Source organism: Ananas comosus, linkage group 3, assembly GCF_001540865.1.
Source record: "Ananas comosus cultivar F153 linkage group 3, ASM154086v1, whole genome shotgun sequence".
Lineage (NCBI taxonomy): Eukaryota > Viridiplantae > Streptophyta > Magnoliopsida > Poales > Bromeliaceae > Ananas > Ananas comosus.
In genome coordinates, this window is record NC_033623.1 from 8,217,752 (window position 1) to 8,238,496 (window position 20,745).

Here is a 20,745-nt window from a genome sequence, read left to right on the forward strand (position 1 = left end):
TTCTCTGATTCTTCAACGACTTTCTAAGCAAAGGATCACCATAGAAACATGAATCTACTCTTCATGTGTGGCGTCGTTGATTCGGCGTGATCAAGGCAGTTCGTGGATTCGGATCGTGGGTGCTTGAGAATTCGAGTGGCGTCCGTGGATTCGGACGTGGCTGTGACGTTTGTGGATATATTCGATCGTAGGGCGTGGACAACCTGGTGACGTGTGCGAGATCCATAAGTTGTTAAGAGAGGTTGAGTGCGTGGAGTCGATAATCACCTTATAATCTTTTCTCTTAATAAATTATTTTTTCGCGTGTTGGTCTCGTGGGCTTATTTCTGAATTAGAGTTTTTTCACGTAAATCTCGATGTGCTATTTTATTTTTCGCATTTATTTTTATTATATTGAGATTTATATTTTTCGGCTATACAGTTATTCACTCCCTTCTAGGGGTGTGATAATATCTAGATACATTCTAAAATTTTCATAAGCTACAAAATTCATAGCCCAACCACGAAAGAGCCAAGGCTTGATGATTGCATGCGTCTTAGACGTCGGAACTCTTTGTGCCGAGCTGTGAAATTAACATTCTTCACATCCTCTAACATATTTTATATAATTTTCGTACATGGTCGGCCAATAATATCCTTAAGGGGCGGGATAATAGTTTCTTTTTTTTTTTTTTTTTTTTTTTTTTTGGTGTGTTCGAGTATAAGTGGGTTTACCAAAAGGGTTTAAGTATGGCAGAGGTGGGGACTCCAACTGAGTCGCTGCACACAAGTGAATGCGAACTTGGTACGATCAACATTTGAATACATGGAGACCCTGCAACGTTCCTATTTTTAATTACAGGGTACAATAAATGGTGACAGTTGTGTGCACACAAACCCCATTTACTGCCTCACCCATCGCCTTTTATTTTAGCCGCTTCACCTCCACAACATTCCCACCTCTCACCCTCTCTTCTCTTACCCCTATATATGAATATATTATACAAACAAACAAAATTAAACTAAATAAATAAACAGAAAATTAAACCAACAGATAAAAACCCTCCACCCTCCTCCCTTCTCCATCTCCTATCCCCATCACCCACTTACTCCACTTAACCCTTCACTTTTGTTTCGTCTAAAAGTTTTCACTTTAGCTACTCCATCTCATGGAGCACTTAATGATACTTAGGGTTTTGCTCTTGGTGTTGGGAGTTGCCATTGGAGGGAGTGTAACGCTTGCTAGGGCCGATACAATGGTGACCGGCACGGTATTTTGCGACCAGTGCAAAGATGGGCAACGTAGCATCTTCGATTATCCCCTCTCCGGTACATGATTTCACCCTATTTCTCTCGTGTACGCAAGCCAATAGTTTTCATGTGTAAATGTTGTTGAAATTAATTATTTCTGAAACAGTTTGTATTAAACTAGTCTTTTCGATAATATAATACCTTTTTTTAAATAATATAGCATGAAGTCAGTCTCAAGTCTTTTGTTCACTCATGATTTTATGAGTATAAAAATGTGGCGGGTGCGGAGGGATGCATTACATGTAATGGATAGTTAATATCTAAAATTGTCCCTTCGGAGAAAGTCTCTGATATATATATATTTTTTCCAAGGCAATCACAACGACATTTTATTAATTTATGCTTAACTACAGGTAAAAATGTCATATACATTGTCAATATTAGTAACAGTTCATAGTAACTTTTTTTTTTTTTTTTTTTACCGTCAGTTTTTAACGCAAGTGGTAAAGAATTTGGTGATTAGTACATATTTCTAGCTAAGTTTATTTTTTTNGGTAGGTATGCTATCTTTCTCTCTCAAAAAAAAAATAAAAAAAAAAAATCTCGACCTCGATCATTTTTCTTTACCTACTATGGTATGATTCACATGTGCTCTATACATGCACATGAAAAAAAGTGTTAAGATTATTCTTGTACGATGACAGGTAGATTGGTCTTTTGGATAACAAATAGAGCAATGTTACCTACCATGCGCGCCTAGCGTAGTTGGCTAAGTTTTTGATAACTAGCATTCAAGATCCGAAGATGAAAATCTAGTTGTTTCATATTTCTAATTAAGTTATTTTTATAAAAAATAAAAAATTAAAACTGGTAGCTTGAAAAATATAATTATTTTACATTTCAGCTGTACTTTTTTCTAAAAAAAATAATTGAAACAAATAATTTGAAAAAAAAAATTAAACAAAGCATGCTTACTCCTTTCTCTTTCTCTCAAAAGAAAAGAAAACAAGCAATACATGCTAACCCTGTAATTATTTTTTGGTTGTAATCCTAGAATTCTATAATTCAAAATTTTACTTTTTCTCTACTATATTATCCCCAACCTTTTCTTTATTATTAAAATTAAATTTGTGCTATTAACAGCATAGTAGCCTAGTTCTATATATATATATATATATATATATATATATATATATATATATATATATATAACACTACAATAGAATTAGGTTATAGTGACACATGTTTGGAATACTTTTGAGTAAGTGTCCTATTTATGCTAAAATTTAAAAACACATCTACTAATGCCTAAATATAAAGCCCAATCCAACCAAAAATAAAAGATTACTCTACTCAACCCACCACACCTAGTCCATTTGGCCCGATTACAAACAGAAAAGAAAAAAAAAAAGAAAAATCAATTAGCATCTTTTCTTCTCTTTTTACTCAATCCACTGAAATTCTAGATGAAGAACCTTTACTGTCGTCCTTCTCCTCCACCGCAGTCAATGAGATAGAGTTTCGGCTGTTAGTAAATACTTAAATAAGTGTTGGTAAATTAGTAGCACTCTTTTAGGTTATAGTGACACTCTTTAACTGTCACTATATACTTAGCGACCCCACATATAGCAACACTTTTTAAAAGTGTCGGTAATTTTAGCTAACAGCACTTTTTTGACATGTACCTACATTTAAAAGTGTCGCTATAGACCGTTTTTGTTGTAGTGTATAGAGTCTGGCTGCTATGCTATCGATAGTAGCAAGCACTTGGTATTAACCTTTTTGATTATTTTTACCTGTTAGATTATACTATTCAACCAACCGCCCACTCAACTCTAGGGGATCCTCATCATCTTTACCGTATATTTTTCAATCCAAGGGCTAAAAAGCTAATAGCACCAATAACTTAGTGCTATTGATAGTATTTCAGCCTAGTTATATATATATATTTATTTATTTATTTATTTGTGGTTTAAACATTAATTTGTGCACGTACATCTACAGGCGCGACGGTGGCAGTGGAGTGCGGCAGCGGCGGGGCGGTGTTGAAGGAGGACACGACCAACTGGCTGGGATTCTACACGGTGCGGGTGGACGGCAGCCAAGACCTGAGCGCGTGCACGGCGCGCGTCGTCGCGGCGCCCAGCAGCTGCGGCGCGGCAGCGGGGCCCCCGCGGCCTCTGGCGCTGATGTTCCGGATGCTGGGGATGGCGTTGTACGCGGCCGAGGAGCCGCTGCTGTCGGAGCCGCGGGAGCCCGTCGGATTCTGCCCCCCCGGCGCAGGCGGAGGCGGAGGCGAAGGCGGAGGCGGCCACGGGCGATCGGGCGGTGCACCGCCATCGTCGTTTCGGCCTCCGCCGCCATCGCCAGCGGCTGTTCCGGTGGTGCCGTCGCCTCCGCCGCCCCTCGCGAGCCCACCGCCGGCGCCCGTGTCGCGCCCTCCGCCGGCGCGCCAAGTGGAGGCCTCCGCTTGCTCCTACGAGTACGCATTTTTTGCCCGATGATTACTTTGCTCTAGATTTTAGTAGGAGGCAACACTTTTTACCGAGTAAAAATGTATGGAGATCCCACTCACCATTCTCAAATGGTATTCACCACTTTAATTTAACTAATTATATATACCGGTGCGTCTCAAAAGTGGGTATATATTTTATAGGGTAATATATTCATCCTGAGGGATTAGGGAAGCAAATTAAGTTTAATTCTACATTCTTTGCGTAGGATTCGCTATGCGCGGAATTACATATCACCTTGCCGTTGATTTTTCTGGACGTGTTGTCTCGTATATATAGATGGCACGAATATTCCTCGCGCTAAAATTCAGCGTCGGGGTCGCAGGATCCTGCGCGCAGCGAATCCTATTCACATAATTGCACACCATTCAAACTCCATCCAAATGCCAATTTCTTCACCAAAGTCTTTTTAATTTTTTTCACATTAAAATTTGAAAATTATAAATATGTTTAAATTATTCGATGAATGAGTGTAAGATTTATATTCCATTTGGGTGTACAACTTTAACTTTTTTTTATTGATACTTTTTAAATTTTTAATTTTTCTTTATTTTGGTTTTTATAGTTAGTTACAACATTATTATTAGCTATTAATTATTCATATTTACAACTAAAGTAAACAATCTTGATAGATTCTTTTCCTTCGGCAGCAAGAGTCCTTTTTTTACTTAAAGTTTAGTCATCAATAAGGAGATCAGATCTAACATATATAAAATATCCAAGATAAAAGTAAAAATTACTGAAATCATCATAAATTTACAAAATTCACTCTATACATATTGGTAATAATAATAAATAAATAAAGTAATATACTCTAATAAAATATATTACTGTTTAAATTAAATATTTTAATATCATTGTTGATGATACGATAAATATCTTATTATCACCAAACTTATTTTACAATCAAATGTGTACATACGTGGTATTCTGATCTAATTTAACAAAGGGAGATTTTTGGTGAAAACTTTAAAATTGCTTCTGAATAAAATAAAAAAAAATACTTATATCGGCGTTTAATTGGGAGTATCGAAAGAGAGAAGTTTGATTTTTATTCTTTTGTTTAACTTGATATTCATAATTTGATAGGATAATATATTTTACCTAAATTCTATTTATTTTATCTAAAAAAATAATTTAAATGCCGAATATAGTATCTCATTCTAGACATTTGCACTCATCATCTATGAAATGTATATATAATCTTCGCAAGTAAATTATGGAGATTTAGGCTATGTTTGGATGTATAAATAATTTGTTTGTTATTCTCCATAATTTATTTGAGAAGTTTGTATATTTGCTAGATGCACGAGAAGTACGTGTCATTAAATTCTAGAATTAGATACTATATTCGACCTTTAAGACTTTCTTCTTTTTTTTTTTCTGATAAGATAAATCAACTTGCATATGAGATATGTTATCATAGAAAATTATGTATATCAAGATTTTTCAAGTAAAAATCAAACTCATTTCTTACAATCACACTAGAAAAACCTTTATACTTAATAAATTATTTTTGGACAACTTATTCCGACTTTCAAACATGATCTTATTGAATAAGATATTCATGTATTCAAACAGATCTACAGGGATAACTATTGAAAGGACAGTGACTAAATTGACCACCATAGGTTGGGACCTTCAATATAGGAAGGCCCTGATTCAATATAGGAAGGCCCTGATTATACAAGTTTATTATGCTTTCATGCATGTACTTCGATATTTTCCATTTCTCTCCACCAAATGTGATTGAGTGAAGTAACTTCTCCGTGTAATATGCCCCCACAATGATAAAAGATGCCTCTAAATAGATATTTAACCCTTCCATTGTTGATAAGTTTATTAACCGTGCATCTAAAATAACACTAAATCTTTGTAATGAATACTGCATCTATCTTTTGCTAGTAAATGGATCACGCCAGACTACATGTGCTACTGGAAGGTGGTGAGCCCCGGAACGAGTGTCGCGCTCGCGTTCGGGCCTGTCGCGGCCGCGAGATACGGCATGGACATGACACTGTGGCAGGGGCTACAAGGGAGGGGAGATGTCTACAGGACTTTGCTGAGAGAAGCCACAACTTCGCTTCTGAATTCCTACAACAGTTTAGGTTTCTTCTATCCGACACTGAGCGTGATCGAGCTCACAAACCTCGCACTGCTCGGCTCACCACAGCAGGCTCTGATGACGGCTTTGCGGTTTCGAAGGGCAAATGCAGGTGTTGCTGGACGTGGGACTAACGCTACCTGCAACTTTACTCCGTGCTCTTAGATGCATACATATATTTTAATTTACTAGTCCTTGTCAATCGGTGTCGTTGGCCTTGGTTATTGGTAGCATATAAAAACTGCTACAATTGGTGTTGCATGTATTGGCGATGATGGTGATATTCTTATATATGTGTGAGATTTTCTCATAGTTAATGTGATATAGCAAAGATATGTATTAAAATGGAGGTAGAGAGTGCTAGTTGTTTGATTGTGTTTATGTATTACTACTAGCTATATCCAATCTTCTTCTACTGCTGTTTTCTTTTTATTTTAGCTAACATTATGTTACGGACTTAGTGATTTTACTTGCAAAAATTCGTGCGGCGTCCGTCTTCTTACTCAAAGATGAGCAAGGCTGTCTTGATCTTACTAGTCGGGACCTACTCACTCTCGGAAACTAAGTGCAAGAAAGACAGATGAGAGAGAGAGAGAGATTGAGATTCTGCGAAAAACAGTAGTACTCTATTACTTAGAAATAGAAATACATTCTCCCTTGTCTACAACTCTACATTAGCCTTAGCTATTTTTCTATTTATAATCCTTCAGGATATAAAGAAAAACTGTTTATATTAATATAACTAAACCCAACGGTTACTCATGACTTTTGGGTTTTCCACAGTACTGTTTCTTGAGGCTTGAACTCTAGCAGTTTTGGAATGCTTCAACTCTCACAGAAGCTGCTGAATTGGTCCCCCTTGGCTGCCCATTCAGGAAAGTTGGGCCAGGGGCTTGGGCCAAGCTACAAAATTTCTAGATCCTGTACAATAATCTATTGTTTTGTATATGAATATATTGAACTGTTTATTACGTGTTCATGATTTATCACTGTTATCAATATTAGTTTCATATTGCATACAAATTAAATTCCTATGCTATATATAATGTGAGGAATTTCTCCATCTAATTGCTGAAAGCTTTTGAGTTAGACTTGAACCCAGTCAGATTTGTACGACATGCTAATAGTAGGCTAACAAGTCCTGGCACGTATCAAAGAGGCGTATTAAGAATATTAGTTTTATATTTGATACAAATTAGAATCCTAAATTGTATGTTATGTGAGGATTTCTCGACCTAATAATAGTTCGCGCTTCTGCCGCATTAGGCCACAACCCATTTACAGTCATCATTAATGTCTTACTAGGTTGCAAATTTGTGACCGATTCTCTCGTTTGAAATTCATATAAATTCAAATGGCTATCTTATGATATTGTTTTTATTTCACTATAAAGACATGCCGTTGAATAAAATAGTAAGATGATACAATTTACAAATTATAGGGTGTGTAGTAGAATGTTTTTTTTTTTTTTTTGAGAGAGATAGATAGCACGCTACCCGCTTTGTTTATTTCATTAAGAAATAAACTTAGCTGGAAATGTGAATCAACTAGGATTCGAAATTAGGTCTCGGGTACCAACCACCAAACCCTTTGGGACCGTCGGTGTGTGTAGTAGAATGTTAAACTTTATAAACCCTCGGGTGTTCAAAAGAGCATATTGCTAGTTTACAATTTGCACTTTACTATCATTAGTTTGTAAACTGTATCATAATATTACCTTATTAGCAGCAAACTTTTATGGCAAAATGAGAAAAATAAACTGCAAAGAAATGAAGAATACCTGTCAAAGCAAAGAATGTTAAAAGTCAAATTATGCTAATCCACAAGGAGTAATTGAAGTTCTCCCACTAATCTATCAACAGCTTTAGTTAGCAGTGACAATTTACAGGCACAATTCCTATTGATAACACTGCAATATTTATTACTCTTCAATTGGTTTTTTCATTTCTCCTCCTACGAGTTTTCTTTGCATTAACAACACGTTCAGTCTTTAAAGTTTGGGTCACGTACTACTTTAGTCTCATACTGTCATAAAACATTTGTAGTGTAGGAAAGTATAATAATCAAGGTGCTCTGACTGTGAAACCAAAGGAAGATAGCATCCAACATCAATATATATCCTGGAGCATCGATCGAATGGTATTTTGCAATACACTAGAGCATCTTATGGGTTTAACTGTATCTCAATTGCATTTAACAAGTTTATAAATGACATGATCAAGGATCTTCGCTAAGAAATGACTCGCGTGAGAAATGCGACTTTGTTAAATAGGCATATTTAGGACTTTTTCGTTGATTAAATATTAACATGTCCATAATGTAGAAGTAATATAGAAATATTGTGATTGATGATGCACTAAAACTTAATATGCTATATCACTTTTGCATCAATGATATATACATCTACATTTAATCAACGATTATTGCATTGTGGGACTAGATTGCAATAATTTTAATTTGAGTAAGAAATTATAACTAATTAAAGTTTGAGGATAAAAGTGTTACCTATATAACTCATAGTTTGAGGACCAAACGTGCAATTTACCCTTTTAGAATTGAGATGGTTTTGCTGTGATTATGGTTTGGTGAAGTTCGGGATTGAACCATAGTTTTTGGTCATTGTATAATCGATTGACAGTAACCCCACAGTCAATCGACATGGTGCTTGATAGAAGTTATAGCTTCCGTCTCCCAAACTTTTGGTTTCTTTTGTAGTGCCTTTTGGTAGCCTCATTGATAGTTATGGTGATTCTTTATTATTGATTTAGTTGTACTTTTTTTTTTCCCCTCTAGTCTTGATCGAGAATATTCCTCCTTGCGTACCTTTCACTTTTATTGACATTACTAAGTAGGAACTCTCTTTCTAAGTTACGCCTCTAAATGAGAAAATAACCATCCATGCTAAAATATTGTGATTTTCATATCATTGTTTATCGAATTATATGTAACTTTTTAATCTGATAAATTATACTTCACTTTATAAATATATATAATTGTTTTTTTTTTTGAGAAAAAGGTAGCGAGCTACCTGCTTCATTCATAAAGCAAGATGAATTAAGCATACAGGGGTGGAGGCAGCTGAGGCCTCCGAGTTCGAAAAATGAAGTACAGAAAAAGATTAAAGTAAAAGTATAAAGTAAAAAAAACTAAAAAAAGAAATAAAAGAAGAGAGAGAGCAAGAGATGGGAAGGGGGGAGGGGCTAGCTCAAAGAAATGAGGTCCAATCCGAAGTTAAAAGCTTCACACGCTCAACTGACCGGACGGCGTTGAAGGATTTGCCCCGAAAAATAGTCAAATTTCTATCAGTCCAAACGACCCACCAGATTGCTATCAGGAGGGTTAAGCCTTTAGCTCTAGCCATGACGTCGGGAGTTTCGGTTACTTTGAGCCAAAGCTCGCGGACGTCCCCCAGGGCATCGGGTGGTACATCCAGACTTTCCATGGAAACAATTAAGAAGCGAGCAAAAACGCAGTTATAAAAAAGATGGTCACAAGTTTCTGGCAGCATCGCACAAAACACACAGTGTTTATCCAAGACCATGCCTCTGGTGAGCAACCTGTCTGCTGTGAGTAGTCTTTTTCGTAGTAGCAACCAAGTGAAGATTTTGATTTTGATTGGTATTTTCAATCCCCATAAGTACTGGTTGATCCGGTCTCGAAGTCTACCATAATTGAGGAACTGGTATAAGGATTTGACTGTAAACAGTTGGTTGGTGGCCCATCTCCATTTGGGTAAATCGGGTCTGCTGCAGAGATAAGTACGATGGAGCACATCTTTGAGCAACGCCAGCTGTGAATGGTGTTGAACAGATTGAGACGCCTGAAACCCCCTGGTGATAAAGCGCCAACGCCATCGATTTGCATTCCAGCAATAAGATACTAGAGCGTCTTTGTGAACAATAGTTGCATAAATATCCAGAAACAAGGTGCTCAACGGCGTTTCCCATGTCCAGATGTCAGACCACAGGTTGATATTTCGTCTGTCACCTAGCTCGAAAGATAAACCACATTTGAAGACGTCCCTGCAACGAACCATACTTTTCCACCACTGCGAATAAGGAACGAAGGTTCGACCCTCGTGTAGGGGCCTTCTTCTAGTGTAGTAGAGGGACCTAATAATATTGCACCAAGGTAGTTGCGGCTCATTAAAGAAGTGCCACCACCATTTGGATAAAAGCTCCAAATTCATGGATTCAATATCTTTGATTCCAAGCCCACCTTCTTTCTTGCTTTTGCAAATTGTTTTCCAGTTGACAAGACATGCTGCTCCAGAAATGTTGTCACAACATTTCCAGAAGAAAGCTCTTCTAAGAGTTTCAATTCGGTGTAGAACCCACTACGGCGCTTTGAAGATGGATAGGTAGAATAACGGTAAGTTAGTCAGGACCGAGTTGACTAGCGTTATTCTCCCCCCTTGGGAGAGGAGTTTAGCTTTCCATCCTTCAATTCGTGCGGTTATACGGTCGATTACCACAGCCCAGTCCTCTCTACGGAGGTTCTTATTGTACAGCAGTAACCCCAAATAGCGAACCGGTAGGTTTCCGACTTTACATCCTAAGATATTAGCAAGTCTGTCTGCTTTATGAGAGTCGGGTCCCAGATAGTATATCTCTGATTTGTCCATATTAATCCGGAGTCCCGATGCCCATTCAAAGATTTTCCAAATAAACTGTAGGTTCCGCATGATGTATTTCCTAGGCTCCGAAAAAAAGATTGTGTCATCCGCGTATTGAATCAGTACTGTTTGGCAGTCGCTCGACGGTCCGATGCCGCGAAGTAGATTGTTGTCCCTTGCGATGTTAGTCAACCTAGCCAAACAGTCGGCCACCAAGATAAAGAGATAGCGGGAGAGAGGGTCGCCTTGTCTGAGCCCTTTTCTTGTTTTAAGCCACGTAGTCGGGATGTCGTTAACCAGGATGGCTACTTTTGCATTACCGATGCACTGTTCGATCCAAGCCCACCATTTGTCATTGAAGCCCAACCAATGCAGAATACTTTTCAGACAGTCCCACTTGACATTATCGAAAGCTTTTTCGAAATCAACCTTGATGCTTACGCATTCCTTGCCAGTTTTGGAGCACCAGTTGACTAGTTCACATGCAGTGAGGAACGAGTCGGTCAGCAGTCGATCTTTGAGAAAGGTCGATTGCGTTGAGGAAATTATGGATGGCAGAGTAAGAACGAGCCTGTTGGCTAGGACCTTGGAAATGATTTTTTGAATGCTATTAATAAGACTTATCGGACGGAGGTCATTAACCTTGCATGCTCCTTCTTTTTTGGGGATAAGGCACACAAAAGAGTAGTCGGCTGGGCCGGTAAAAAGTTTGTTGTCATATAGATCGGTGAAGACATTAAAAATATCTGCTTTTACCGTCTCCCAAAAAGTTTGGAAGAAAGAAAGGGGAAAGCCATCTGGTCCAGGGGCCTTATTACTTCCAAGTTGAAATGTAGCAGTTTTGATTTCCTCTAGAGTGAACGGTGACATAAGGGAGTCATCGTTAATCAATCTATCAAACTGGTAAAGACTGCTCCAATCTCCATAAGAAGGTGAGTTAGCTTCTGTTTGACCGAACCGTTGCTTGAAGGCTTGGAACAAACATAATCTCTTAAGCTCTTCATTAGTGATTTGTTGGCCATTGGTGTCTTCGATGATATCAATAAAGTTGCTGCGCTTCCGTCCATTAACAACCGCATGGAAAAATTTAGTATTACCGTCTCCTTCTTTGAGCCAGAGTTGTTTGGCCCTGGTTTCCAAAGGATTTCTTCCTCCTCCAGAATTACGTGGAGATGTGATTTAAGGTTCGCTCTTTTATCACGTAGTTCCAAAGAAAGATCGTGTTGTTCTTCTAAGAGATCAATAGCAAGAATTTCATCCTGCAGCCGCCTCTTCGTGTGGACAATGCTGTGGAAGTTCGTCTTACACTACTCTTTTATTCTAGCTCTGCAGTGTCTGAGCTTGGCTGTGATAGTCAGAATTGTCGAATCTTTGGCAAAAATTTCGTCCCACTAGGTTGGCACTTTTGAGTGAAAATCCTCTTTAGTGAGCCAAACACGTTTGAAGCGAAATCTCCGAAGTGCGGGTGAGTGATGGGTTCTAGTTGACAGCACAATCGGGGAGTGATCGGAGGTGATTCTAGGTAGTGGTCTGACGTTGCAGTGAGGGAAAGATTGATCCCCTTCTGTTGAGACGAGGAATCTATCTAGTTTAGCCATGGAGGGTCTATGTTGCATATTTGTCCAGGTGAAAGATTGGTTAGACAGGGGTAAATCGATGACTGCTAGGTTGATAATAAGATCCGAGAACATCGTCATGGCTTTAGTACTCCAGGGATTTCCTTTCCGTTTAGATTGGTTTCGGGTCAAGTTGAAATCTCCACAAATAATCCAGTTGGAATTGCAAACTCTTTGAAGAGATAGAAATTCAGAGCAAAATTCTTCCTTTCCGTCACAGGTAGGCGGCCCGTAGACGTTCGTGAGAAAGAAAGTCTTCCTGCTCGTGAGATTAGTCAGATGAAGGGTAAGCGAGTATTTCCTGACAATAACCTCACTGCACAAGAAGAATTTGGAATTCCAACATGTGATTAAGCCGCCGGAAGCCCCGCATGTAGGGAGAAAATGATACCTATAGAAGGAAGAGCCACAAGAAGATCGAAGAAAGGAACGAGAAACACAGTCCACTTTTGATTCTTGTAAACAGATGACAGAACGGAAGAAGCTAGAAGTTACCGACTTGACACAACGTCGCTTAGAGGCGTCGTTAAGACCCCGGACATTCCAACATAATATTTTAAACATCGAAAACTAGCGACACGTGCAACAAAGACATCTGAACCTCCGTGGATGTCAGGAGCCTAGACCTTCCCGCACAGGAAGCTGTGGAACTCCTTAGCGCCAGCATCAGAAAGCTTCACACCACAGAGAAGGCTTTTCGTTTTAACCCTCTTCCTTGTCCGTTTGCGCGAAGCTGCCCCGGATCCGGCAGTCTCTGTAACACTGGACCTTTGCAAATTGCGAGGTTCGAGTGCTTGGATGTATTTCGAGCTTTTTCACACTTGGTGGAGGGTTGTAGAATATTTTTCGACCTAAAAAGTTCGAAAACTGAAATTCTGGACAAGTCCTGAGAGTTTTTACTCTAGGGGACCGGTCCCTGGAAGGAGAGACAGGTCCCCCAGTGAGCAGTGTTGCGGCAGCCCTGAGGCAACCGGTCCCTGNACTATAAATTATAGTTCTCACGCCCTCTGTTTTATATTTTCTTTCAGAGCCTTCCACGCCGGGAGAGGCTAGGGACCGTGGGAAGGGCGTCGCTTAGAGTCAGCCCTTCAGCGAGAGACGAGTTTAGGTGGTCTACCTCTCGATGTTTTATTTTGTGAGAGGTTGAGAGTTGTACCCGTATATGTATAGAGACCACATTTCTTTTGAATCTTGGTATTTCTTTTGAGGAGTTAGTTTTGTATCACCCTATGTTTTACTTTCTTCGTCTGGATATATTTCCATTACTCTGATTTTTATGATAGAACTTTGCTCGCTCTGATATCATTAGTTGTTACTATTCTATTTGTTCTATTTCTTGCTTTTACTTCCGCTTTATTGTAGACGCCTTATATGTGTAGACATATGGCGGGTCTGGGCACGCTACCGGGAGGGCCTCCGCCGGTCCCGGGGCGTGACAGTCTCATCCCCAAGAAGGCGCGCTTTTCTGTGCATAGCCTTGCATAAAGCAGAGCTCGGCATTTGGTTCTGATTCTGAAGGCGTGCGCTCGTTCTAGGCTGGATTAGAGCGAGATTGTCTTCACAGGATAAGGAACCAAGAGAGGTGGAGAAAGTCGGAGCAGTGTCGAGGGATTGAATCTCGGAATCCAGCCCAAGAGTGTTTGAGCTATGTTCGTAGGGTGGGTGTGTGGCAGCGGATAGTGGGCTGTCGAAGTCCATCCCGCCCCATGCAGAAAACCCGAGTAGAGAATGATCAGTTCGCAGAGTAGGAGCCCGGTTAAGTTCGGATAGCAGAGTGGGGGCTTGGCAGCAGCCATCAGGCCTCCAAAATCTATCCCGAACCACCTAGAGGTGAGTCCTAGGCTGTAGCAGGCCCCGATGGGCTTGAGATTGAGTCCACCACGGGCCCGGGGGGCAGATAGATGTTGGGTCGGCAGCAGGTCGAAGCCCAAGGAGGCGAAGAGTGGGTCCAAGTTCACCAAAGAAAAATACACCCGACCTTGGAGGGCTCAAACCGAGAGAAACGTCCAACAAGGAAAAAACCAGAGTGGGCCCAAAACCGTAGTTGCCAGAAGATGCCAACAGATGATGCCCAAATCCAAGTTCTCTCGGTTTGGATCCCTGGAGGGCCCAAACCGAGAGAAGCGTCCAACTTGGAAGAAACCAGAGTGGGCCCAAATCCATATTTGCCAGAAGATGCCCATAGAGAGAGGTGCATAGACTCAAGTACCAAAGCTGCCAGATCAGCCAGATCAACGGGTCTACATGGAAGGTTCAAGAAAGATGTGGGGGTTAGGAGTCCGAGGTAGAAGCTGCTACTACTGTTCTCGAGGAAGATGTAAATCCCCCCAAGTCTATTCTTGTCTAATACCGGCTGTAGAGGCCCCTGAGCCATAGCCTGGACCCTTCCCAACTTGAGTGAAGGTATTTTAATGGCATTAATGGTGAAAGAGAGGCAGACAGTCGAGGGGCATTAAAGATGAAAGGAGCCGCCTGTCAGACTGGTCTGGATACTTTTCGAGGAGGCAGGAAGCACGGAGAGCTCGCACAGGGAGTGAATTCAATTTGAATTTGAAACCGGGGCTGGGTGGCTGGCTGTGGTGTCCCCGGCCGGGGTGACTTCGGCCGGCGAAGTGACCACAGGATACGAGCGAGCCGGGGTGGGAGCTTGTCGCGGCGCAGGGGCAGCATCAGTTCGGGCAAAAGTGTCACGCCGTCCCCAGTTGGTGTCACGACGTCCCCGGTTGTCTGCCGGGAGTCCGATGCGCCGACGATTATAATTGTTAATAAATGGCTCTTATGTGAACCATCCATTATTTAGATGCATGCATGATTGTTAATAAATTGCTCTTACGTGAACCTTTTAGGAAAATCTCCAATTACTTACCTTTCTGGATTTAAAATTTATTTGTATATTGCCTATAAATATAAGTTGCTAGATATTTAACTTATTGGGTGTATCTTAAAGATAATACGCACTAGTATTTGACAATATTTATTGTATTATTACGAATTGAACTTAGAAATCTACACATTAGGCTCACTATTGAATATTTTGATCAAATGTCGTCACTTACTAGTATGATATCTTAAGTACAATAATGAAAACCCTGAAATTCGTTATTTCATTGTGCTATATGAACTCACTTACCTAACATCTCAAGCATAAATCTTGTGCATTTGTGCAGTGGTTATGAGATATGGAGGTAGAAATGGGTTTTGTATGGTGAGAGTTTTTGTACTGTTGTGAGGTCCTGTAGTTATGATTTTAAGTGATGTACTTCTGATTATACTGCGGATCAGAACGGAAGGTTCGAGTTGACTATGTGATATTTGAAATCATTGTAATTTGCAGCCTATACTCCTCAACTTAGGTGTTATTTAATTTGAGAAAATTCTGTTCAAGTTTCATCTGTCTTTGCAAGTTCTATTAAACTTGATGTGGTTTGATGGATTATCATATAACCTTTTCTTTTTTATGTTTGGTAGATACGATTAAATTATAATGGAGTTTGGAGCAAGTTTTCTTAAAACAATAGCATGTTAGATTAGGGGGTTTAAATGAGAAATCAACTTAATAGTGTATAGGTTTGCCATTTGTGGTTCTTCTTAAGAGCTCTTTCTAGATCTGAGATGCACTGTACAGTAAGCTCCCTAATCTAACAATAGCATGTTAGATTAGGGAGTTTTGATGCTTGTGGTTTTTTGGTTATATGAGTGAGTCTGAAGACTAATGTTGGAAACTTAGTCTCTTTCTAAAATCTTTAGTAAAATATCTTTATAAACAATTTTGATTGAAAATAATTTAACTTCTGTTTTAAAAAGCTTGATCAAAAAATTAAATAGTTAATGCTATAGAGATTAAGAGATCAGATGAAGCCTATGAGTCGAGGGGTGCAAATGCACTGTCCTAGAAGCAAGATTGCCCCTCCACGTACGAGGCTCACACAATCACTCCTAGTGATACAACGACCACTGTCCACCCCGTTGGCACGTCTTTAGGGTGGCGCAACACGAACCGTATGAGCTTTCAGAGATCCAGCAAAATAGTAAAGTTCAGTGTAAAATATATATATTGTACTTAATGTAGAAGAGGATTAGAGAGAATGAAGAGGTGCAATCTCGGGTTATGTTCACAGCCAATGCACAAATGCACCATTACCTCTCTTTATATAGGATAGCTTCATGAGTCCAACGAGAAGAGTCAAGGTAAGGTTGACCAGGATCTTGCCATTTCCCGAGATTTGACCAGCCCCTTCCCGAGGTTGGACCAAATCAAGAGAGATCTGGTCAAGATCTCAGTTGGACCAAATCTGGAGATAATCCAGATTAGATTTCTTGGGTTAATTAAATAATATAATAATATTAAAATCCAATAAAATAAAATGTGTAGATGAACTAGGTTCACGCGCGCCGTCGCCCGGCCCAACTCGGCTCGTGCCGTGCGTGCGTGCGTGTGTTTAGTCGCAAGCTTCACTCTCATGTTTTCCCAAGTAATTAACTTGAGAGTGAGAGAGTATATAAGGTGTAACAACATGCCTTTGCTTTCCAATGTGAGACTAAACTCCTCATGTGGAAACTAAGGCATGGGCTCCCAGACAAGGCCCATGGAGAGTTAGGCTGCCCAGGAAGCCCATGGGCTAAAATCAAGTTTTAAATCACTGTTTTAAACAATTAAAACTAACATTCCCCCACATGATTTAAAACTTCATATAAAGAAAGTAAATAAGACTGAAATTCAGGAAATGGCTCAAAAGAATGCTGGATCTCTTATACCACGTATTCGGCGAAGGTACCTTTCGGGTTTGAACCTTCACTTATTGCTTGTCTATGTACATCCGAGGGCACAATGGTGGACTTCGCCTTGAACCAAGGCCGGTGAATCGGGTTTCCACAAACCGCACACATGGTACAGTCGTTTAGGTTCTAAGCGGGTGAGAGCTATTACGGCCATGCGCTAATATCGGTTCATGTGTGTTTTAGGAAACCTCCCTCTTCCCACAGTCGTGGCCTCACAACCCACACATATAGTAGGTCCTCAGAAGGGTGTCTGTAAGGTCACACCCTGCCTCATGGGTCTCGGAACCATTCAGGACCAATGCCCTTCCTATCCACTTGCAGATATGAGCACTGTCGCCATAGGGATAAGAATACAAAAAAATAGTGCTCCTCATAGCTACCTTTTCGACTTGTTTCTACCCATTGAACTTGCAACAGGTTGGGTTGCCGTCGCCGGTAACTTTCATTGTGGGCTAAGCCCCATCCCCCTCGACGATTCTAGGATCACAGTCCTGGATAAACCCTTGGTGAGCTGATCAGCCAGATTCTTTGCAGATCTCACAAATTCCAAAGCAATTACATTCTCCTTCATATTCTGTCGAATGAACTTATGTCTCACTTTCATAAATCTATTCATTTTAGTCTCCATATTCTCTTGGGCACAATTATCAATTGCAGATCTTCAATCACAATGAATACACACAGGTGCTAAAGGTCACTCCAATAGTGGCAGATCATAAAGAAACTCTCTAATTCACTTTGTAAGGAAGTGAATTCTCGAAATTCGAGAGTTGTACTTCGTCCAGGATCAACTAATTGTCGAGTGAGTATCCTTCGGGAAAGCTAAAGTTATCCAAAATACAAAAAGTGTATTGGAGTTGAGTCCGCGAGAGCATATAGTGCAAAACCTGCACTGGGCTGAAGTTGCTTTCGGGGACCGGTCCCTGGTAGGGAGAGACCGGTCCCCGAGGCTAGTGGCTGCGGGGGATCTCGATGCAACCGGTCCTTGGATTGATTAAACCGGTCCCCCGGCGCGCCACCAACGAGAAAAGCCGAAAATCGGCTAAGTCCTGAAAATCGGGCTCTCGGAAACCGGTCTCTTCGAGAGGAACCGGTCTCCCGAGGACCGGTCTCTCGGGGAGAGACTGGTTCCCGAACGCGAGAAGGGCCCCTGGCAGCATGGGCTGCTCTCGGGGACCGGTCCAAAGTCGGGGAGACTGGTCCCTCCGCGCGAATTTTGCCCAGTAAGGGCTGTGCAAGGATGGAAAAGTGGAGGGGTTTAAGTGCAAAATGGCCATTAGATGAGGGGTATACATGGAAAATTTCCCTCTCCCTCTCTCATTCCCTCACTCTCTCACTCCCTCTCATATTCTCTCCCTCTCTCTCTCTCTAGAAAGAGAAGAACAAAAGGAACAAGAAGGATAGGAAGAAGAAGGAGGAGAAGAACAAGGTGGAGAAGAAGAAGGAGATCAAGGAGAAGGTCTTGGACACCTTCACCTCTCTCTTCTCTCACCACTAGAGTAGCTCAAGAGGTAAGTTACCAAACCCTAGCTTTGAGAACTTAGGGTTTTTGGGTTTTGAGTTTTGAGATGAGGTCAAATGGACTTCTAGCACCTTTGTTGGTGGATTAGAGCTAGAGGCTAGGGTTTCATGGTACAAATGGCATGATGCTAATCCTAGGGCATCCAAAATGGGGTTTTTAGTAAAGTATGAGATTGATCTCATTTGAGGCCTTATAAACCTAATTGGTAGGTCACAAAACGCGGGGGCGAAGTCGATTTCACGATTCGACTAGTAGATTGGGAGCTATCGGCGAAATACGGCCGATTTAGCATTGTCTTGGACCAAGGAAGGTTAAAATCTTTTCGTAAAGTTCACCGAGGAACATTTCTAAAGTCTCTACATCGATAAAAGGTGGGGAGTGCCATCCCGAAGCTTTCGAACTCCTTTCTATGTCTTAGATTGCATTTAATCTCATATCTTACATGTTGCATTGTAGGATTGCATAGTAGTACCATTCCTTATGCTTTCTAATTGATAATCTAGTGTACTTGGAACGCTTGGTAACTTAGATAGGTAAGGATTGGGTCGGAACATGGATCCTATGATGCGAAAGAAGAGAGAGAACCCGATGGGGTTGTTGATGACATAGAAAGTGGTGTTTAATGTTAAAGAACAAACGAGTGGCATCCAAATGTTAAAGAATAACGAGTGGCATTAATGTAGTGTAAATGACACTAGAGGTTTGAGAACCTAGGGATAGGTGGATCCCTTAGAAAATACCTTGTGGATAAAGAACTTAGTAAACCTAAGTATCCTCACATGGAGAGGTGTCGATGAGTTATTGAGATATTGACCCTAGTTGTAGGGCATCCTCACTTGGAGAGGATTTGATTGGGTTGTTGACCCTAGTTGTAGGGCATCCTCACTTGGAGAGGATTTGATTGGTTTGTTGACCCTAGTTGTAGAGCATCCTCACTTGGAGAGGATTCGATTGGGTTGTTGACCCTAGTTGTAGGGTATCCTCACTCGGAGAGGATAGATCTAGCTCAAAGTCTGCTTTTGGGGTGGTATAGCCATCCATATCCCCACATGGAGGGGATTGTCGTCGAGTACTCCGGAGTGTCGGGCGATTAGGATCACTTGGAGGTCCGGACCACATGGAGGTCCGCAGACGATCCCGAGCTTGGGTGCACTTGGAGCTCCCTCCCCACTTTGGGATTGAAATGTGAGTTATTGGCGAACCCAAGGGCTTCGCTACAGATTGGGTAAAAGAACAGTGAACAATGTCATTGAACATTATTATTCAAACATTGATCGAATTCGTTAGAATGATAGTAAATCTTTACTATATGATGCATGCATTTATTATACATGATCATGGACATGGTAGCATAGATTTTCTTTATGCCTTTACTGTTTTGAGATATCTATCTATCTATCTACCTGTTGTTGCTTGTGCCTACTTGGACCTAGTGGGGAGATCGGCAGAGTCGGCGGCCGAGTCCACTGGGAACTATGGAAGATAGTTCTCACCCCACTCTATTTTCAGTGGTAGGTACAGGGCTGCCGAGAGAGGACCGCGGCAAGGGTATCGCGCCCGACCAGTGAGACCGTGGTAGTATAGTAGCATTCCTTTTTGCATTAGTATACCTATGTATTGAGAAAGATTCATTGTAGGTGAGGATTTGGAGAGCTATGTATTTTGGATGAAAGATATAACCATTTAAAGAAAATAATGTAAATGAAAAGGATGAACTATTGTAATAGTTAGCAAAGTACTCTTTTTATTTCACATGTTATTCATGTGGATTACTTGCTCTTGTAGTTGCTGGCACTATTTGTGCCCCGTTGAATGTGTATGTTTAGAATTTAAATTCCTGAGAAATTCTTGTACACATTCTTGTTGTGAGCTTTAGGCGGACAGGGGAGGTGCTGTCCGTTCGGCGGTCCGCTCGCCGCGCCCGAATCGTGCCAAATTGGTAGTGGTTTCGGGGCGGGGCGTGACATACTTATCCTCTGTTACAGTGTTATCCAATGCTATAAGTTCAGATTCCATAGTACTTCTAGCGATCAAAGATTGTTTGGTTGACTTCCAAGAAACAGCTGCTCCTCCTGGGAGAAAAACAAATCCAGTAGTTGACTTTATATCAGCTATATCACTAATCTAATTAGCATCACTATATCCTTCTAATACTGCAGGAAAGCCACTGTGATGTAATCCATATGACACAGTTCCCTTCAGGTATCCCAAAACTCTTTCTAAAGCATTCCAATGTTCTCTATTTGGATTATGGGTATATCTTCTCAATCTGTTTACAGCATAAGCCAAATCAGGTCTAGTATAGTCTACTAGATATCCCAGAGATCCTATAATCTACGCATATCTATTCTGATCGATTGGATCAC

At 40.7% G+C, this 20,745-nt stretch overlaps 1 protein-coding gene across 1 annotated transcript; it reads left to right on the plus strand.

Moving 5' to 3' along the window:
• Window positions 1,026–6,164, plus strand: LOC109708010 (CASP-like protein 4A1). The gene is made up of 3 exons (XM_020229571.1): window positions 1,026–1,308; window positions 3,235–3,712; window positions 5,649–6,164. The coding sequence occupies exons 1-3, from the start codon at window positions 1,149–1,151 to the stop codon at window positions 6,010–6,012; spliced, it is 1,002 nt and encodes a 333-aa protein (XP_020085160.1). The 5' UTR covers window positions 1,026–1,148; the 3' UTR covers window positions 6,013–6,164.